This window comes from Episyrphus balteatus, chromosome 1, assembly GCF_945859705.1.
Source record: "Episyrphus balteatus chromosome 1, idEpiBalt1.1, whole genome shotgun sequence".
NCBI classification, from domain to species: Eukaryota; Metazoa; Arthropoda; class Insecta; order Diptera; family Syrphidae; genus Episyrphus; species Episyrphus balteatus.
In genome coordinates this window covers 121,667,809-121,688,658 of record NC_079134.1, presented here as the reverse complement: position 1 = coordinate 121,688,658, position 20,850 = coordinate 121,667,809, and the positions used below count along the sequence as shown (strand labels likewise).

At 32.4% G+C, this 20,850-nt stretch overlaps 1 protein-coding gene across 1 annotated transcript; it reads left to right on the top strand.

Annotated features, from left to right (window-relative positions):
- The first annotated feature begins 2,880 nt into the window (after positions 1-2,880).
- On the top strand, positions 2,881-16,870 carry LOC129919595 (brefeldin A-inhibited guanine nucleotide-exchange protein 1). The gene is made up of 4 exons (XM_056000538.1): positions 2,881-3,775; positions 9,739-11,996; positions 14,469-16,352; positions 16,503-16,870. Exons 1-4 carry the CDS (start codon positions 3,028-3,030, stop codon positions 16,641-16,643), a joined length of 5,031 nt encoding a protein of 1,676 aa, XP_055856513.1. The 5' UTR covers positions 2,881-3,027; the 3' UTR covers positions 16,644-16,870.
- The last annotated feature ends 3,980 nt before the right edge of the window (positions 16,871-20,850 follow it).

Here is a 20,850-nt window from a genome sequence, read left to right as displayed (position 1 = left end):
GCGGTCGAGTAAATTTCTCTTATAAAAATAAAAGGGGTATTCACGATCCGATGCAACTGGTCTAGTATCATTCCAAAGTGCAAAAGTGTAAAATCTTACAACACTACAACAACAAAATATATGGATTGAAATTTTACAATGGTCTTGCACTTTTGCAATGGAGTAAAATTATTTTTGACAGATGGCAGCTCACCGTCGCGTCGCCCATGATAAACAGTTTGTCTTTTTTATTCTGTTTATAATGGTTATCGCTACTTATGTCCCGTAATTTAGTTTTTTTTGATGTAAAATAATTAGTGAAAATTAATTAACCCGAACAAAACAAAGAATTAATTTATAAAAAATGGAAAAAAAGAAGAAGCAACGGTGGAAGGAAAAAAAAACATCATTCATGCTTCAATATTTACTATAGATAAGAAGAGGGGCGTTCACGATCTATTAGGTGTGTTTTTTTGTTTATCTATATAGATTTTGTGCAAAAAAACGACATCGAGATTTTTGAAATCAAAACAATTTACGTGTTAAAAACAACAAAAACTTTATCTGTATAGATTTTTGAAAAATCCAGATAATTATCCAGATTTTACTTTCTCTCCATAAAAACACTAGTGCCAAGGAAATTTATTTGTTGTGTTCATACAAAAATATCTGAAAATATTAACAAAAAAAAAGGGGAGAAAAAGAGGTTTGAAAAAAACTCTCATAGAAAAAAATAATTAAAAATTTGTTTGACATGGTTGCATTGAAATGTTAATATCTCGAGATATACGCAATGCACTTTTCAGATAAAAGTCTTAAATGGATCCTTATAAGATTGTTGAACAGATATGTATAAAAAATTACCAAAGTTTTTTCGAAAAATTAGAAATAAAAATAAAAAAGTTTTCACATTTGATTTTTAAAAAATCGAAAAAAAAATTCAATATGGCTACCTTCAAACGCTTATAACACAAGAACGACGCAACTAATGTTAATGGTCATGGTCTTAAAATGTAGCTAAGAATATACAGATAATTTTTGATTTTTTGTGAAAAAACAATTTTTTTGAATCCAACATGGATGCCATGGCCACATGAAAATTTTTGTTTGCATCCAACATGGATGTAATGGCCTCCCCTCTTCGGAGTTAAAATAAAAAAAAAAACAAAAGCAACATTTTTGACAGACAGCTGCCAAAGTATATGTACAGTGGTGCCAAATGTTTGCATGGATTTCAAAAATCCCGATGTCGTTTTTTTGCACAAAATCTATATAGATAAACAAAAAAACACACCTATTGTAAAAAAATAAAATTTACATTTTTACTAGGCCTGTTGCACCCAGATCGTGAATACCCCTATTATTTTTAATTTGCTATAAAGCCCTAACTACATTGGCTCAAAAAGTGAAAAAGTACAAAAGTGAAAATTTTGAAACTCATTTTTGTATAGTTTTTCGGGCTGGAAAATTAAAACAAATGATGCAGAAAGCTTATTTTATGGTCTAAAAAACAATTTGTATACTCTTTTTCACAAAACAATTGCGCTAGCCAGAAAAAAAATATTTTCACTTTTGTACTTTTTCAAAAAGTGGTGTATGTAGTTAAACCTTAATACCCGATGGTCTTTTTTGTCAACATGTGGAGACTTTAAAATTTTTTGTTTCGCTTCAGCAGCGTACTAGGCCTAAAAAGTGAAAAAGTGGGAATTTTACAAAGTAAAAAATTTTTTATTTCTTTCTAGCGCTATTTGTTTAAAAAAAAAAACTACAAAAAATGTTTTTAAACCAAAAAACAAGCTTTCTGCATCATTAACTTCAATTTTGTGTTCGGAAAAACTGTCACAAAATGAATTTTAAAATTTTCACTTTTTGACTTTGAGGGCGCCATTTTAACAAAATTTCATTATTTGTAAAATTGGAAACAAATCGATCTTTCAACATTTGTGCCAAAAATCTGGGCCGAAAATCCAACCACAAGTCAACTCGAGGGGTTCCCACATCAACGACCACCGATGACGAAAAACGCTGTGTATGAGAAAATTTCTAAACCGAAACGTCGACGTTCAGGTGTGGAATTTGATATACACGAAAATAACAGTGTTCGTGTTAACAAAAACAGATGTCAAAAACAATTCTATATTAATGAAGGATCACTTTTAATGACATTTTTTAAAACAACGTGGTGCAACTGAATATTCGATAGGGGTATTCATGAAACGATGAACTCTGGTAAACGGAAAATGGTAAATGTGTCAAAATTTTGTATGAGTTTGACAGTTCGTTTACCAAAATTCCCAATTTACTAGGTTTACCCTAAGTTTACACCGATGCATGGGTAAAGACTTGACCACACCGGAAGGTATGCGGTAGCGGAACGTTTAGCGGTACGGGTACATGTATGAAAAAAGCGCTACACCTGATGATGTTCTAACTTGGAATTACAATTACCCGTACCGCTACCGCATACCCTTCCGGTGTGGTCAACCATTTAACCCAAATTGGGCTTTTAAGCCAAACGTCAGTGTCGAAGAAAAAATAAAAAAAAAAAAACGGAAAAAAAACTTTTGACATTTCAATTCTGAGGAAAAGTGCCGTGTATTATGCATGTACGCTTTTGTTTTCCTCAGAATTGCTTTGATTTGATTGGTTGGTTTTTTCTTGTACTTCCTTAATAAACAGTTATGATAGAAAGGAAAAAGACAAAGACAGATTGCTTAAAAGCCCAATACAAATTTTGATCCCCGGTAGTGCATTTCAATTAGATCAGTTCAGATTTATTTCATCAAAACCAGAACCCACAACTTCTATTTTTGACATACAACAAATGCCAATTGGCATACATCTTTATTTCCAAATCGAACAGTACTAATTTTCCATTTTCTGAACGCTTTCAGTGATGACGTTTCAGATAAAAATTTTGCAAAGTCTAATTTTTCGTGTTGTTCCTTCTTTTAAAATAAAATTATAAAAATTCTAACTTATTAATTAAAACTTATTATTGTTGTTCAAACAAAAGCTTTGTTTATTATGTAAACAATTAGTTTCAATATGCAAAGTTCTTTTTCCAAAACCAAAGAAATGTTTATTATTCGTGCGTTGGAAAAAATTTTATCTGATAAGGATATCAAACGGTCTCATCATTCCCAACTAAAAAAATCCTGTGACACTGCGCTAGAACAAATTAAAGCTGAATTAATTAGTGCTGGACAAATTGCCGAAGGCAATGAACTCCCTTGTGCGGCCTTGCCACAGCCCAAAAATGCTGAAAGCATTATTAACGCTGAAACATACTTCCTACCTTTCGAGCTCGCCTGTCAGAGCAAAACATCTAGAATTGTTATAACTGCGTTAGATTGTCTGCAAAAACTCATTGCTTATGGCCATCTAACTGGAAATATACAGGATTCTGTGAATCCAGGAAAGCTACTTATCGATCGTATTGTAAACACCATTTGCAGCTGTTTCAATGGACCAGCTACCGATGAAGGTGTTCAGCTACAAATTATTAAAGCTTTGTTGACTGTGGTTACATCGCAGCATGTCGAAGTACATGAGGGGACAGTTTTGCAGGCGGTGAGGACATGTTATGATATATATTTGTCTAGCAAGAATCTTGTCAATCAGACGACTGCTCGAGCTACACTCACACAAATGTTGAATGTTATTTTCACTCGGATGGAGAATCAAACATATGAAGAGTATGTAGAACCACCACCAGCACCTAAATTGTCTTTGGATAGTACTACCAATGAAATAGAAAATATTGCTGCGGAAATTGTAGACGAAGTTATTACTGGTGAGTCAAAATTTATGTTGAAATGAATGGATTATGCAATTTATAGTAGTTTTGTTTGAAATCTTAAAATTGTAGTTACCTACTATTTATTCGCTTCTGTTTAGGTCATAAGTCCATTAACCTTATACATTACAATGTGCCTTAATTCCACAGTGCATATGTATAATTATTATTATTATGTGTAATGTGCCTTAATTCCGGAAGTTGTAATTTTGGAAGACTTGCGCTAATGGTCTATTTACGTCTGAAACAATTTTTGGCAATGTGACCTAATGATTCAATATTGTAAAACGCAACACAAGTCCTGAGTTTTTAAGAGACTTCGAAGTCCAGTAAAGAAAACTTAACTAGGGCCCAAGAGAAAAAATCTAATGAGAACTAAGAACTTCAACTTTTTTTTCCAAAAAATTATTTTAAGTCAGATTGACTTTGGATCGTCTTCGTGACAAAAATTACCTACTTTGCATAGTTCTGACGAAAACATGCATATCGAAAAAAAAAAATAAATAAATAAAATGCACTACTGGGTCGCACGAACTTGCTCTTACGGTTCAAGTTGCTAGAATTTCGAGGACTTTTTATATACAAATTAAGTAAATGTAATTATTGTAGGCATATAAAACAAAAAATTAAAAAAAAAAACGTTTTTTAGAGGAATAAAAACAACATCTGAAATCAAATTGCCCTCCAAAACAAGTATGCATTTTTAGAAAAAAAAAATCAAAATCGTTAGAGCCGTTTTTAAAAACTAATTTTTTATAAATAATTTTTTGAAAAAAAAAGTTTTAAAATAAAATTGGTTTCCTATTTTGTAGAATTCACATCTAAAACCGAAATTTAATGTCCAGTTTTCGAAAATTTGATTTTTCAAAAAAAAAAAAAAAAAATAAATAAATTCAAAACTTTTTTAAAAATCCAAAAATTAATTTTTTCAAAATTTTATTTTTGGCTTATATTAAAATTATATAAATTCGTTGAAATCGAATTAGTAGTTTCGGAGAAAATCGGATTTAAAAAAAAAAAACGGTTCTATGGCAGGTACCGTTAATGATTTTCAAAAAAAAAACAATTTTCATTAAAAGATAGACCTTGTCTTTAAACTTACATTTAATTTTTTTTAACAAAATCGTTTAATTCTAAAAAAAGTCGCCAAATAACGCTACATGCCAAGTTTGACAGACAGACGGACGGACTTCCGGGACCCATTTTTTTGGCATTCTCTCTTTCATCGTAATGTCATGAAAAAGTGTTATCTCAACTTTTTATTTTACGAATGCATAACTTGATACATATGTATATAGTACCTATGTATATCGCAAGTAAAAATGCAAAAAAAAAAAAAAAATACTCGAATTTTGTACTTATAACTTTGGGATCTGACTGAGAACATGGTTTTTGAGTTACTTTAATCATTGAAATAAAAACTATCTTTTATAAATTGCTTTTTACAAAAAAATATGAGTTTCGACGCATTTGCGGTCAGGGACAAAGTTGATATAAAAACATTAAGCTTAAAATCGTTTCTGGGCAATTCCATGTGAACTTATACATTTTTCTTTAATAATTTCATATTATTTAGTTTAATTTTTTGTATATACGAGTACTCATTCTAAAAATAAAAAAAGTAATGAGTTTTTTAGTAACAAAAAAATGGAAAAAATTAATAATCTAAAGCCTGAACTACATCAAAACTCAAAGTCGAAAAAGTACAAAAAAGGAAACACGATGTTTTTTCTCTTCCCCCTAGTAGCTTGTTTGTATATCTCTCTTTCATTTTAAAAAAGTATTCTATTCAAAAAGCTTGAACAAGAACAAGCTTTCAATTTTCACAAAGTTTTAAAAACAAATACACTCAAACAATATTTTATATCCTTTCCGTAAGATAGCTCTTCGATCACATAGTTCCTGTCATTTTGCGAAAAAAAGCTCTTTTGACAAACAATTAAAATTTCAAATACAGTCGATTCCCTATAAGTCGTACTTCCTTTAGGTCAAATTTTCCTCTAACTCAAATTTTTTACCGTTTTTAATGAAACCGCCTGCAGCAAAAAGATTAAATAGATTCCTCTTAGTCGAATTTCTCTCTAACTCGAACCAATTTTCGTGTCCTGTGACAATTCGACTTAGATGGAGTTGACTGTAATTTGTTTATTTGAAATTTCAAAACTTCAAAAACAAAAGAGCTTTTTTAGTTATTTTTTTTCCAATAGATGTCAGGTAAATATACATACATGTGATTTTTATATTTTGAGCTTTGTTTACTTTTTCGTACTTTTTTGACTTTGTGTTTTGATGAAGTTCAGACTTAAGTTTTTTTGTTCAAAGCAAACAACTCAAGATTAAACTGATAAATTTTTTTGATAAACTAAAATTCTAACCCTAACAAAATGTTTATTGTGTAAATAAATATTTAAAGTTTTTGATTTTTTCTTCAATGTTTAATTTTTTATACAATGTCACACCCGTTACAAAAATATGTCACACCCGTTACATTTTTCAATTTGTTTTTTTAATTTCCTTCCAATATTTGCTTAAGGGCGGATATCCCTCTGGAAGACAGCTTTTTCAATAATTTTTTTTGCAAAACCGAAAGCATTTGTTGAAATTTGTAAAAGTACATGATATTATTGACATTATGAAGTATTGATACAATGGGTGCTTTCATAATTGCATGGTTGCTTTGTTTACATGCGGTCATTTGCGATCAGACTAATGTCAGAAAAACTATTTGCGCCTGTATTTTACTTTGAATTTATGAACACTTTTTCTGATTTGCGTCATTTGTCAAAATTTTTAAGTTGCAATTCAGCCTCTTCTCCAAAATTAACAATATATTATCTTAATTCCATTCTTTAAGAAAAAAAACTTTTTTTTAAACATTTCTGTCAATATTTAGAAATTTATTATATTCAAGAAATTTGCGGCTATTTTTGTTATTTTGACTTGAACTTTGAATTTCCAATTAATACTGTGACAGAATTGAGAAACAAAGAAAAGCTGTATCATCTTTTACGTCATGTTCCTTCTTTCATTAAGTTTAAATTCATTGCGCATGAGAATTTTTTCATTTGCACTGCAAATATTTGCGTTTTACATTTATGAACACCTGACTTTTGTCATTTGCATTAATGAAAGCTTTGCATTCGTCAGACTTGCGCAACCATGCATTTATGAAAGCGCCCAATTGTTTTGAAGTAAAAAAAAAAAAAACAAAATGGCGGGTCTACAGCTCTTTGAAGTTGACGCCTCGCGTTTTCGCCACGCAATGCCCTGGTCCAGAAAACTATTTATGATCAAAAAACAATTTTTTTTCCAATAAAATATATTTATAAGCATTGCATGAACCTAAATTTAGTAAAAACAAATCTAAAATAAATATTAGAGACCAAAAAAAAAAACGAAATAACACAATGTTTTTTATAAAGAAATTGTTAAAAAAAATATTTATTGTAATTATTTTATTAAACTTTTAGGTTCATGCAATGGCTATATTTATTTAACGAGTAATTTGCTTTTTATTTCAAGTCGATAGGTTCATTAGTTTTTGAGTTACGTTTCACGGCGGCGCCTAAGAAAACGCGTTTCGAGAAAAATGCGTTTAAAGTTTACGTTTTCGTACTGTGGTAGGTCCGGAGCGCATGAGATTCGGGACTATCTAGGGAGTTTTGAGGCTTCATTTAAGGCTAAGACCACTGAAAATAGTTTCTTCGGTTGATAAATGAATTTATTAGACAAAAAAAAATAATTCAAAAATAAAAAATTCCAGAGGGATTTCCCCCCTTAATGGAAACATAATAAAATCTTCTTTAACAATGAATACCACCATATCCATCACTTTTCATTCAAAAATCTACAAAATGCCTTCTAAAAGTCACCGAAGCAGATTGAATCGCGTTTCTAACGTCCCACCCGTTACATGTTATCTTAGGTTTTTGTGACGTTTAAAGACAGGTTAGCAAAATGTAATTTTAAAAATATATTAACAATTAAAGCCTAGTAGAAAAATCCCATACATAAATGACAAAACGATATCGTGAACGAAAATTTTCGTTCAACTTTTCGTTCTGCAGTACGCTGTTCGACACAGCGAAATTGAAAAGTATCCACTTCTTTTTCGCACACAAACAATTGCCGAGTTCATTAATATTGTGTGCGGAGAAATGACATATTTTCATATATTTATTTGAATAGATTTATACAATAAAATACAATATCTTTTAAAGTAGTATAAACTTAGTTAATTTTTACAGGATGTGTTGCATTTGTTTATGTAAAGTTTTAAAATATATTTTAAAATATTTGATTTTTTTTTTTGTTTTTGTTGTTCATTTTGTCATTGCATGCCTTTCTGACGCGAGTGTTTGCTTTTCTTTTTATTATTAATGTTTTGCAATTTGTGAATATTTTTCCGTGGAGGTTTCGCAAGGATTTCGTTGTCCTCGTGGAGACCGGCGAAAAATTTCGTTTCGAATCAGCAGCGTACTAGGTAAATACATAAGGTTCTGAAGCTATTAAATAGCTTATTTAAAAACCAGGAACTAAAATGTGTAACTGCGTCACACCCGTTACAATGGAAATACCCTTCTTTGGGTTAAAGTTTTCTAAAATTTTGCTTTGTAAATATCAAAAATTAGTCAAAATCGAATTATTTTTGCATTATAGTTTTTAGTACAAGTAGTTCAGGATGTGGGAACGGAATATTAACATTAAAAAAATGAATTCCAAATGAAAAGATTAAATCTATGAAAAAATTCATTGATTCAATTAAATCGTTTTTTTTTTTTTCGAAAAAGATTACAAATCGACAATAAATTGCCAAAGACTAAAAAAAGGTGAAGGTTTTATCAGATTTTCTTGCTTCTTATTCAAACTTTGTTACTCCTGCTGTTATGCAAAACGTCTTCATATCAACTGCTGTGAATCTCATACGATTTATACATTGTCCAACATTTTGAACCGTATGTAAGTGCCAGAGTTCGGACTTCAGTTTTAAAATTTCGAAGCAAATTTGAAAAAAAAATGAAGTAGATCCAAAATTTCGGAAGTAGATTTCAAAATTAAACTAAATTTATTTGCAAAAATTTATTCTAAGAAAATTATTTTTCAACAAAATTATTTTTCTTTACTTATTTTATTATGATCTTCTCCAAAAAACCTTTCTCATCTAGTGGTTGTAACGGTGCTTTGGGGTATAACGGTTAATTTAGCATAATCTAACAAATTTTTGATCAGGAATTCTTCAAATTAGTCAAAATTACTTTGATAAACTTTATTTATATCTTGAATTCGAAGAACAATTGACCTTCATTCATCTTTTGAAATTTCAGTTGAGCTTTTTTTCTCAATGCCTCGACCAGATTTAAAATTGAAGTTAAATCCCTTTCTCTAAATTTATTATTTAAAAATATTTTTCAATCAAGAAATAGAAGTAGATCCTGAAAAAGAGAAGTAGGGAAGTAGATTTTATTTTTTTCCCAAAATTGAAGTAAATCTACTTCGATCGAAGTAAAGTCCGAACCCTGGTAAGTGCTGTATCTGTTCGAATTTTTTGTGAACATAAGATGGCACTGTTTTGCCCCCACTTCATCCACCCTACGCTTCATTTGCTTCACCCAAACCAATTAATCAACACCAATGAAAAGACCAGCATTTTTATTAACCCCCCTGAAGTATACTATTTTTATTCGTTTCTTTAATTTTTTTCTCCATACTCTATTGAATAACAAAATTCGTTCCGTACTTATGGAAGGAAATTCAATTTGAAAGCTTTTTGACACCATCCAAGATGAGTTTTAAATCAATATTGACACTTTCCGTAATAGATTGCGCAGGTGTTCATCTTAATCAACAAAAATCACACTTTTTTCAACATTTGCTTATATTCATGTAAAATTGCGATAGTTTAGTTTGATAAATGACCACTTTAAGTTATACATACTGATGAATTTAATTTTCCATTTCAGCTGCTGTGGAAATAACATCTGGAACTGCTAAACAACCTGAAGAAATTAAACCAGTTGAGATCACTGAGATCGATGAGACAACACGGCATGAAGAAAGCGTAGAAAATCAAAGTGAAAATGATGCAATAATAACTGCAAAATTCACACATATTCTTCAGAAGGATGCGTTTTTAGTATTCCGTGCATTGTGCAAATTATCAATGAAACCACTGCAAGAGGGTCAACCAGATCCAAAATCCCATGAGCTACGATCTAAAGTTTTGTCATTGCATTTACTTTTATCAATTTTACAAAATGCAGGCCCACTCTTTCGTTCAAACGAAATGTTTGTGATGGCAATAAAGCAATATCTATGCGTTGCATTATCTAAGAACGGCGTTAGCTTAGTACCCGACGTATTTGAGCTTTCACTTTCAATATTTGTTGCACTTTTGTCAAATTTCAAAGTTCACTTAAAAAAGCAAATCGAAGTTTTTTTCAAAGAAATTTTCCTCAACATCTTAGAGGCATCTTCAAGCTCATTCGAACAAAAATGGATGGTTATCCATGCATTGACGAGAATTTGTGCTGATGCACAATCAGTTGTTGATATATATGTTAATTATGACTGTGATCTTTCATCAGCTAACTTATTCGAGCGCCTTGTTAATGATCTCTCAAAAATAGCCCAGGGCCGACAAGCCTTAGAATTAGGTGCAAATCCTTTACAAGAAAAATCAATGAGAATTCGCGGCCTTGAGTGTTTAGTATCGATTCTTAAATGCATGGTCGAATGGAGTAAAGATTTGTATATTAATCCAAATACACAATCAACAATATCTGATGGTTCAATCAAACCACAATCCACCAACACTTATCCTTCAGAAGAAAATATTGAATATATGAAAACACGATCTCTTCACGGTGGATCCAATTACAGCCTTAACTCATATGAAAGCAACAAAAACAAAGAAGCGTTTGATCTGCCCGAAGCTCTCGAAGAGCAAAAGATGAGAAAAGAAGTTATGGAAGCTGGAATCGATTTGTTTAATCGAAAACCAAAAATGGGTATTGCCTTTCTTCAAGAGAAACAACTATTGGGCACTTCGACTAAAGATGTTGCAAAGTGGTTACAAGAAGAGGAACGTTTAGATAAAACCTTTATTGGTCACTATTTGGGTGAAAACGATGAGAAATCAAAAGAAGTCATGTGTGCATATATCGATGCCATGAATTTTCAAAATATGGAAGTTGTTTCTTCCCTACGTTACCTCTTAGAAGGTTTTCGACTGCCGGGTGAAGCACAAAAAATCGACAGACTTATGGAGAAATTTGCAAGTCGTTATTGTGAGTGCAATCCGAATAATAAACTATTCCAAAGCGCCGATACGGTCTACGTGTTGGCCTTTTCAATTATAATGCTAACTACAGATTTACATTCCCCACAAGTAAAGAACAAAATGACTAAGGAACAATACATAAAAATGAATCGAGGCATAAGTGATAGTAAAGATTTACCCGAAGAATACTTATCTACAATTTATGACGAGATCGCTGGCAATGAAATAAAGATGAAAGGCAATGTTGTTAACAAACCTGGCAAGCAAATTATAACAAACGAAAGACGAAGGAAACTTCTCTGGAATATGGAAATGGAAACAATTTCTCAAACAGCAAAAAGCCTTATGGAGTCTGTTTCACATGTTAAAGCGTCATTTACATCGGCGAAACACTTGGAACATGTTCGCCCAATGTTCAAAATGGCTTGGACACCCTTTTTGGCTGCCTTCTCAGTTGGCTTACAAGATTGCGATGATATGGAAATTGCAAGTTTGTGCTTGGATGGTATAAGGTGTGCAATTCGAATTGCTTGTATTTTCCATATGGATTTGGAAAGAGATGCCTATGTTCAAGCTTTAGCTCGTTTTACTTTGTTGACAGCTAATTCTCCAATAAACGAAATGAAAGCGAAAAACATCGACACAATTAAAACTTTAATAACTGTCGCTCATACAGATGGTAATTACTTGGGATCTAGTTGGCTTGATATAGTAAAATGTATCAGTCAATTGGAATTGGCACAGTTGATTGGAACTGGAGTGAGACCACAATACTTAAATGGTCCGACAACCATGAAAGATGCACTTAATCCCAGTGTTAAAGAGCACATTGGTGAAACTAGTAGCCAGAGCGTTGTGGTTGCAGTCGATAGGATATTTACTGGTTCAATCCGACTAGATGGTGATGCGATCGTTGATTTTGTGAAAGCATTATGTCAGGTAATTTAATGTACCTATTCAAAAAATGATAAAAAAAAACACACGACTTAGAGCTTTTGGTATTGAAATTAAATAATATCGTTCATACTCTTTAATTTTGAAAGGTTGATTATTAGGTCCTATCTTTGGAATCCGGAGAATCTCCTCTCGGAACCGTGTGTCTCCCTCGGAATTCATTTTCAACAAAAATCGTATGAAATGAATGCCAAATTCCACTGGAAAATATATATATTCGGAGGGAAACAATTACCGATGTCGTAAACGACATCAAAATATTCCATTTGTCGTTTCAACTTTTGTCACTCGTTTTCTGTCGTGGAAAGTTGTAATTTTTTCTCATTCTGCATTCCGAAAGTCGAAAATAAACGACAACTTTGAAAAAAAAAACGACAGTATCTCTAGTTCATAATTTGTCTCACGACATATAAAGAGAAAGCTACAAATTACTAGGTTTCCTTGTACTGATTCCTACAATTACAAAGCTCAATGAGCAGCGTTTCTGCGGAGACTGCTGCAAAATGGACCTTGATTGAATTTCTTTCTTCATTTTTCCGTATTTCAGTGATTTTAAAGCATGGACGTACATATACGAAAAAGTGTGGCTGATTTTAATGTACAAACGCTGTCTGCAGTAACACAATTGCCTTACCTTGTCCACCTTAGCTCACTCCGCCGTTATATATTGTAATTATTAACAACGACAACAACCAACAACAATATAAATATACTGAACGCTCGTAATGTTATCATTTTGCTTTCGCAAACTGCTAGACGTAACGAATTCCTACCATTGGAGATTCTTTAGGAAATTTCACGATCCTCTGCTGCCTATAGCAGGACTAGGATGATAAAAGTTTTGTACAGGCACATCTTAGTTCCTCGAGAGAGTGTTTTGCTGGTCAATTATCTTCTCAAACCAAAGTAGCAGCGGTTGGCAAGAGTAATTCTTCGTAATATTTTAGCGCTGATGTTGTCTGTATTAAAAGCGGAGCCTAGGAAGATTAATTCTTTCGAAGTTATGGCAAAGTATTCCTCTGCAGCTGGCGCAGTTCTTAAGGTTGGGGCAAGCAATGCTGAGATTCCATTCTGCAGGCATGCTTTAAATATTCCATATTCTTTAAATAAGTAAGTGCATCCTCCCATCCAGGTCATCGGCTCCAGCTTTAAACAGCTCGGTAGCAAAGCCGACAGCTTCATCTGCTATATTTAACTTACATAAGTTTGTATATTATTCCTTCACTTCGCCAAGTTCGGGTGCAAAGAAATGCTAGCTTTTCTGCCTTTCCTCATCGCCATTGTATGAAGAGATTGCAGAAGTGATTTTTTCCAAATTCTCAGTATCGCTTGCGACTCTATTGCGATGTTTACTTGTTCTAGGTTTATAACCTTGAGATGTTCTCAAAATGTTCTCATTCCCTGTATTTCCTTGATCGCTCCTTTCTCGTGTTTAAGAATCTATAGGAATTGAAATTTCACTGAACTACCACTGATTAATTTATTAATAAATCAATGACAGGTCTAACTACAAAAGATAATAAACTATAAACACTACAATTTGTTAGGTATTTACATGTGTGAAGGCGGAAAATAAGAATTGATTTTTAAAAAATCTTCCAAGAGTTAAATTAACGACAATGTAATACAAAGGAGAATGGGCATTTTGGACGTTGAACGGCCATCAATAAAATTGGTATCAAATGAAAGAATTATAGCCCAGGAAAAACTTTTACTATGGACGTTTCGCTGTATTGCGTTTAGAATGCAAGATAATGCAGTATTAGTATTGTTAATGCATTGTTCAATGTATGAAGAAAAAACTGATTTATATTTTAATATGGAATATAAAATATGATGCTCTGTCATTTTCCCTGAGCATGAAGACATTAATCTTGAAAATCCGACCAATAGAACTCATAATATAAGATTTTTAAGACAACCATTTCAGGTTCGAAAGTTTTCAAACAATTCAAAGTAACAAAAAATTGAACAACAAAACTCTAAAAATAGGCTTGAATTTGTTGTTTTAAAATGCTTATAGTTTGGGTTCTAGTGGTTGGATATTCAAGATAAAGGTCTTCAGACTCAGGGAAAATGACAGAAAATAATATTTTGCACTTAAAATACACAATTGAGTTATAACATTGAGACATATATAAAGTGTTAAATGCAAAAATGCATTTTATCCGTTATTGAAATACGTCACAGGGATAAAACTTCTGCACAATATATTTAAACCTTAATTACATCAAAAAATAACAAATTCATTCCTGGCCGCGTAACGTCCACGTTTCATACAAACTTGCCCATTCTCCTTTGTTCTGTAAACCAAAAGTGCTAGAGTTGTTTTTTTTTTTTTAACAAAGAAAAATGTATTAAACTAATGGCAATGTACGTGTGGGGCTAGTTTTTATTTGTTTATCTTTTTTATAAAAGTCAAAACTAGGATATGTAATATAATTTTTCTTTTCACAGGTATCACTTGATGAATTGCATAACCCTCAACCGAGAATGTTTTCTCTGCAAAAAATTGTAGAAATATCTTACTACAATATGGAGCGTATTCGTTTGCAATGGTCACGCATATGGCAAGTACTTGGAGAACATTTCAATACTGTCGGCTGCAACGCTAACGAAGAAATCTCTTTCTTCGCCTTAGACTCCCTGCGGCAATTGTCAATCAAATTCATGGAAAAAGGTGAATTCTCAAACTTCCGATTCCAAAAAGATTTTCTCCGACCATTCGAACTTATAATGAAGAAAAATAATTCATCAGCAATAAAAGACATGATAGTGCGTTGTATAGCACAAATGGTTAACTCCCAAGCAAATAACATAAAATCAGGTTGGAAAAATATCTTCTCGGTTTTCCATTTGGCTGCCGGTGACAATGACGAAGCAATAGTTGAATTGGCTTTCCAAACAACAGCAAAAATAATAAACGAATTGTACAAAAAGCAATTTGCAATAATGGTTGATTCATTTCAAGATGCTGTCAAATGTCTCTCCGAATTTGCATGCAATGCTAAATTTCCAGATACCAGTATGGAAGCTATTCGTCTAGTCCGCACATGTGCGCTATGTGTGCACAATGCACAACAATTATTTACCGAACATGCTGGTATGGAAAACGATATTGCAGTGACCAAAGAAGATCGAGTATGGGTAAGAGGATGGTTCCCCATGTTATTTTCACTGTCCTGTGTTATAAACAGATGCAAACTTGATGTAAGGACACGAGGACTAACTGTTCTTTTTGAAATAATCAAAACCTATGGCGATACGTTTCAATCGAATTGGTGGAAAGACTTATTTAATATAATATTCAGAATCTTTGACAATATGAAATTGCCTGAGCATATAGCGGAGAAGGCCGAATGGATGACCACAACATGCAATCATGCATTATACGCTATTATAGACGTATTTACACAGTATTTCGATATTCTTGGAAATTTGCTTTTAAAAGACTTGTTTGCACAATTGCATTGGTGTGTACAGCAAAATAATGAACAACTAGCGAAATCGGGGACAAATTGTCTTGAAAATCTCGTAATATCGAATGGTTTTAAGTTTACGCCAGAAATTTGGGACGACACCTGCACTTGCATGCTGGAGATTTTTAAATCAACATTGCAAAATGAACTACTCCAACATTATCAAAATAATTCAAATCATAAAAATAGAAATGCTGGTGTTTTAAGAAAACCTGAAGATGGTCAGCAATATGGGTTGAATAATGGTTCGGAAAAACAATTAAAACCATACACTATTGAACAAGTGAACAACAGTAGTTATGTGCTTGACAATTTGTTAATAAAATGCGTTGTTCAGCTGGAATTGATCCAAACAATAGATAATATTGTTTTCTTTCCAGCGACGTCTCGAAAAGAAGATGCTGAAACCCTTGCATTGGCAACTGCTGATTTATCAGGAAATCAAGCTAACGCTTTGATAGAATGCCAACGCGAAGAACAAGGAATGTATAGTTATCTTGATACGAAAAATCTTGTCCAATTGACCGATTGTTTAATGCAATCTCATAGATTTGCAAAGCAATTCAATTTAAATCCCGAACAGAGAAATATTTTGGGACGACCCGGTTTTAAAGAGCAAGTCAAACCGAATATATTGAAACAGGAAACAACGTCGTTGGCATGTGTATTGCGCATTTTGTTTAAAATCTATGGAGATGACAACCGCAGGGAGGACTGGCCAGAAATTGAGAATAAATTGATTTCGGTCTGTATTGAAGCTTTGACGTATTTCTTGAAACTTCAAACTGAATCGCATAGAGATTGCTGGACATCTTTACTTTTGCTAATGCTATCGAGGTTATTGAAAATGACAGATTCAAGAGTGAGTACTATGTATATTTAAAACCATTTTTTTTTATTGTGTGCTAATTATTTCAGACCCTAAAATTTTAACTTGAATTAAGATTTACATACTTCAGAAAAGTGATTATTTTTGTTTTTTTTAACATTTTCTTTTTAATTATATTTACAGTTTTCTATTCACGTTTCAAATTACTATCCACTTTTATGTGAATTAATGTGCTTTGGATTAAAGCCTGAATTAAGAAGTGTACTTAGAAGAGTGTTTCTACGAATTGGTCCAGTATATAACATCACAAGCAACAACAAATAATTCCCCCCCCATATTGTTGCTGCTTATTTTTTCCAGTATATAACTCTTGTAAATAAATTTCGAATACGAAAAAGTTCAATTTGTGTTTTGAATTGTATTGTTTAGTTTTATATTATGTAAAATGCCTTTGTAAAATTACTGAAATGTTTATTCAATATGACAAAGTATAAAAAATAAAAATCAAAAATATGTTAATTAAAAATATTTATAATATTTTGCAAAAGAAAAAAGAAGAAACTAAAATAATTTTCTTCTTCGAAGCTTTCTGTGAAATAAAAATTATTATAATATTATACAAAATGTGGTTGTTTTTATTTTGTTGGTCTTTTTTTCGGCAAAAAGTTATATAAGGACCACCTTAATGTATAAATGTAAAATAGCTTGGATGGAAAAAAATAAATAATAACGCCAGCAAAGAAGTATGACAGCATAAATCATATATAAGTTTGTATAATGTAAAAGCTAAAATAACTTACCAGTCTCTCGATCTATGAATGATCCCTTCCTAAGAAACGACATTGTTTATGTTTTCTGCAGTCATCTAAACCTATGGTGTTGCATCTACTATTGCTTGGGTTTTTAAGCGAATATTTGGTCTTGTGTTCTCGAGCCTAGGATCTGTGATTAGAAGATTGGCTTGGTTGGGCCATTTTGGCGCATTTGCTATCATAAGCTACTTGAATGGAATAATTTTTAATAGCACGTACCTATGTATATAGTTTCTCTCATTTACTAAAATAGAAGCGCAATGTTGTTCGCCTCTTCTTAAATTTCTGTAATGTAAAGCTTGATTAAAGCTGCCAATAATGAATATGTTGAAGATTTAAGATGTTTTCATCCGTGTTAGCATTGGCCCTGGGCACTATTCAGAACAATATTGGAGAAGTCGCATGAGAGCATTTTCTTGCCCAAACCCTATTTTGAAAAAAACTCTAAAGCTATGATTACACGGTCAACGAAATCGGTCAACGCGTTGACTGTCTGACGTCAAGAAAAAATCCATATTCTCTCTGTCATCTCACCGTCAACGTTCACAATGTCAATGCTTAAAACATTGACTATCACACGATTGACACTATTGCGTCAATATGGTCCTAAATTACGTTGACGCGCAGGTGTGTCAACGTGACGTTTACTTAGCAGTGTCAACGCGTTGACTCGCAAAACTATGTTGATCACAAAGCAAAAATTTAAATTTTCCAAAAATATTTTGAAAAAAAAGCGGAGAAAATGAGATTTGAAAAAAGTTCTCATAGAAAAATTAAACAAAAATTAGTTTGACATGGTTGCACTGAAATGTAAAAATTTCGAAATATACGCAATGCACTTTTAAGATGAAAATCTTAAATGATTGCTGATAAGATTGTTGAACGAATATAAATGTAAAATTACCAAAGTTTTGTCGAAAAGTTAGAAAAAAAAAATTAAAAAAGTTTCGACATTTGATTTAAAAAAAATCGAATAAAAATTAATATGGCCACCTTCAAACGCTTATAGCATAGGAACGCCGCACCCAATGTTAATGGTTATGGTCTTAAAATGTAGTTTGGAATATACAAATGGTTTTTGTTTTTTTTGCAAAAAAAAAAAATATTTTTGCATCCAACATGGATGCCATGGCCATACCGAAAAGTTTTTTTTTTGTAAAAAAAATAACAAAAAGGTGAAATGAGAACCGCCCTCCCTCCAAAACGGTACTCTATTCAAAAACTCGCCCTACAAAATATTTTCCCCATCCAACTTTCATCACATTTCTATACAAAAAACAATGTCAATCTGAAACGATGACACGGTATTAAATTCTGCCGCGTCAACGCTGGGACAGGGTCATTGCGATGACACCCAGTCCTAAAACCCTGTCAAGGCGTCCCAATGGCAATGACAGAGAGATTACACGGTCATCGAAAATAGTCAATGCGTTGACCCAAAAATGTGTGTCAACGCGAGTGTCATCGTACCCGTCAATGCAATGACAGCAGTTTTCGTTGACGATCACACTACTTGACACTCTTGGGACAGATTGTGACGTCATTTTTACGTCAGAGAGTCAACGCGTTGACCCATTTCGTTGACCGTGTAATCATAGCTTAACAAATATCCAGCAGTTGATATTTGGTAGTGTCACGCGACACAACTTAAACAGAATTTTCGGGATTTCGAGTAAGCTGACGATGTCGATTTTCATGTATGGCTCTGAAGTCCATAAAAAGATGATGAAGGTTCTAATTAATGATTTGGTACAGGCGTCCTTCCCAGCCAGCACCTTCGTCTTTAAAGACTTTCGGAGACAGATCATCGAACCAGCTTCTGAAATGCTGCCTGAATTCGTCTTTTATTCCGAGTTATAAAGTGACTACATTTACCTTTAATATTTCAAAGAGCTTGCATTCCGGTTTAAGAATCAGCAGCAAGTTATGTGAATTTATATAAAACCTTAGGTTGTTGTTTAAGTCGCAAGACTTTTCGATCTTCTTGAGTTGGAAATCTATGTACGCTCCTTTCTTCCTATGCCGAATTTTTCTATGTCTAAATTTTTCTAATCTAAGACGGATACATCGCTGTGATCGATTACCACGAATTCGTTTTTGCAGGTTGTTGATAAACCTTTGGTGTTTCGGCTCCTTCCTAAATCCCAATATAGGGTGTTTTCATAAACGTCTGCCTAACTTAGGCCTGCGTTAGTCGTGTTCATAAAGTCAGATCTGCGATCGGACTAACTTAGTCCAACTGCAGTTCTGCTGTTCATAAACGTCAGTATGTCGTCAACATCGTGCAGATTGCGCAGCCAAAATTTTATTGCTGCAGAACTCAAGAAGAAATTTATTTGACTCTTGATTCGATTTTTTTTTGTTAATAAATGTAAATATTGTAAAAAAAAAAAATGTAAAGCAAACATATTAACAACTTAACTGTCCCCATAGAAACTCATTATAAAACCTTATACGTCCATCATTATTCTCATCAACAACTCTATAAGTCCCATGAAGCACATTGGATTCATATAATTTATTTTTTCCCTTGCCACCAGAGTCCAATGAGTCATATATGATACATACACATATTTTCATAAAATAGAATTTACTGTCCCCATACAAACTCCTTCAAAATCATCTCTACGTCCAGTACTTTTTTTCAAAAATAAGCATTACTATTTACAAATAATGTAATTAGAATTGGTTTCTTACCTGAGTAATTGGTAAATATTGTTTAAAAAAGGATTTAGTTTTATGCTCCTATATGATTCATGGACGTATGATATTTGATTTTCATCGTCACAAGTCCAATGAATCATATAGGAGCATAAAACTAAACCCTTTTTTAAACAATATTTACCAATTACTCAGGTAAGAAACCAACTCTAATTGCATTATTTGTATATAGTAATGCTTGTTTTTGTAATGAAAATGTGAAAAACTGACATTGATACCGCTAAAAAAGTTATAACTTATAAAGCCTGGTACGCTGTTCGCGCTAAATTTTAGCCAAGATAAAATTTCCATACAAGTTATCGATAATTTGTATGAAACTCATTTTATCCCGGCTAAAATTTTTCGATAATTTGTATGGGAGCTTAAATTTAGCGCGAGCAGCGTACCATGCTTAAGGGTCAAATGGTCATGGAAATCAGTTTTTCACAAATATCTCGCGACCTATTTCTCGGAGGTCATCAGAGGGCATGGTATAAGAAGACAAGGTATGATCATTAGAGTCGCCATTTTACAAAATGGAGTAATAAGTTTTTTAAGTTTAATTTGGCAAAGTCAAAAGCAATAACAATTTCCAAGACAAATTTGTTTACAACAACAATTTCAATGGGCAGCTGTCAAAAACTTAAGTAGCCATTTTTAAGTTTTGACAGTTCTCGATACAGAGTTTTTTCTAATAATCATACCTTCTCTTTTTATACCATGATCAGAGGGCATGATTCGTCGTAAAACTATATACAATATAATTTTCTCTCTAAAATCAACCGTTTCGGGTGTAGAGCGCAGAGAAGATGAACTAGATTGCACTTACATACGAAAAAACACATCTTTTTGGTTTATGTTGCTCAATTTTTGAGGTTCTTATAGAAGCTGCTAATATTTGTTTGGTCTCATTTACTTATGATTATTATTTTTATACGGAATCTCTAAAAAAGTGCAAAAATGTACACATTGAGATAAAAAGTAATAAACAAAAAAGAAAAAAAAATTGTTTGGAAATT

Coding starts and splice junctions, on each gene's coding strand:
- LOC129919595 (XM_056000538.1), top strand. CDS start 3,028: ATGCAAAGTTCTTTTTCCAAAACCAAAGAAATGTTTATTATTCGTGCG. Junction 3,776..9,738: donor TGTAGACGAAGTTATTACTG/GTGAGTCAAAAT, acceptor TTTCCATTTCAG/CTGCTGTGGAAATAACATCT. Junction 11,997..14,468: donor TTGTGAAAGCATTATGTCAG/GTAATTTAATGT, acceptor TTCTTTTCACAG/GTATCACTTGATGAATTGCA.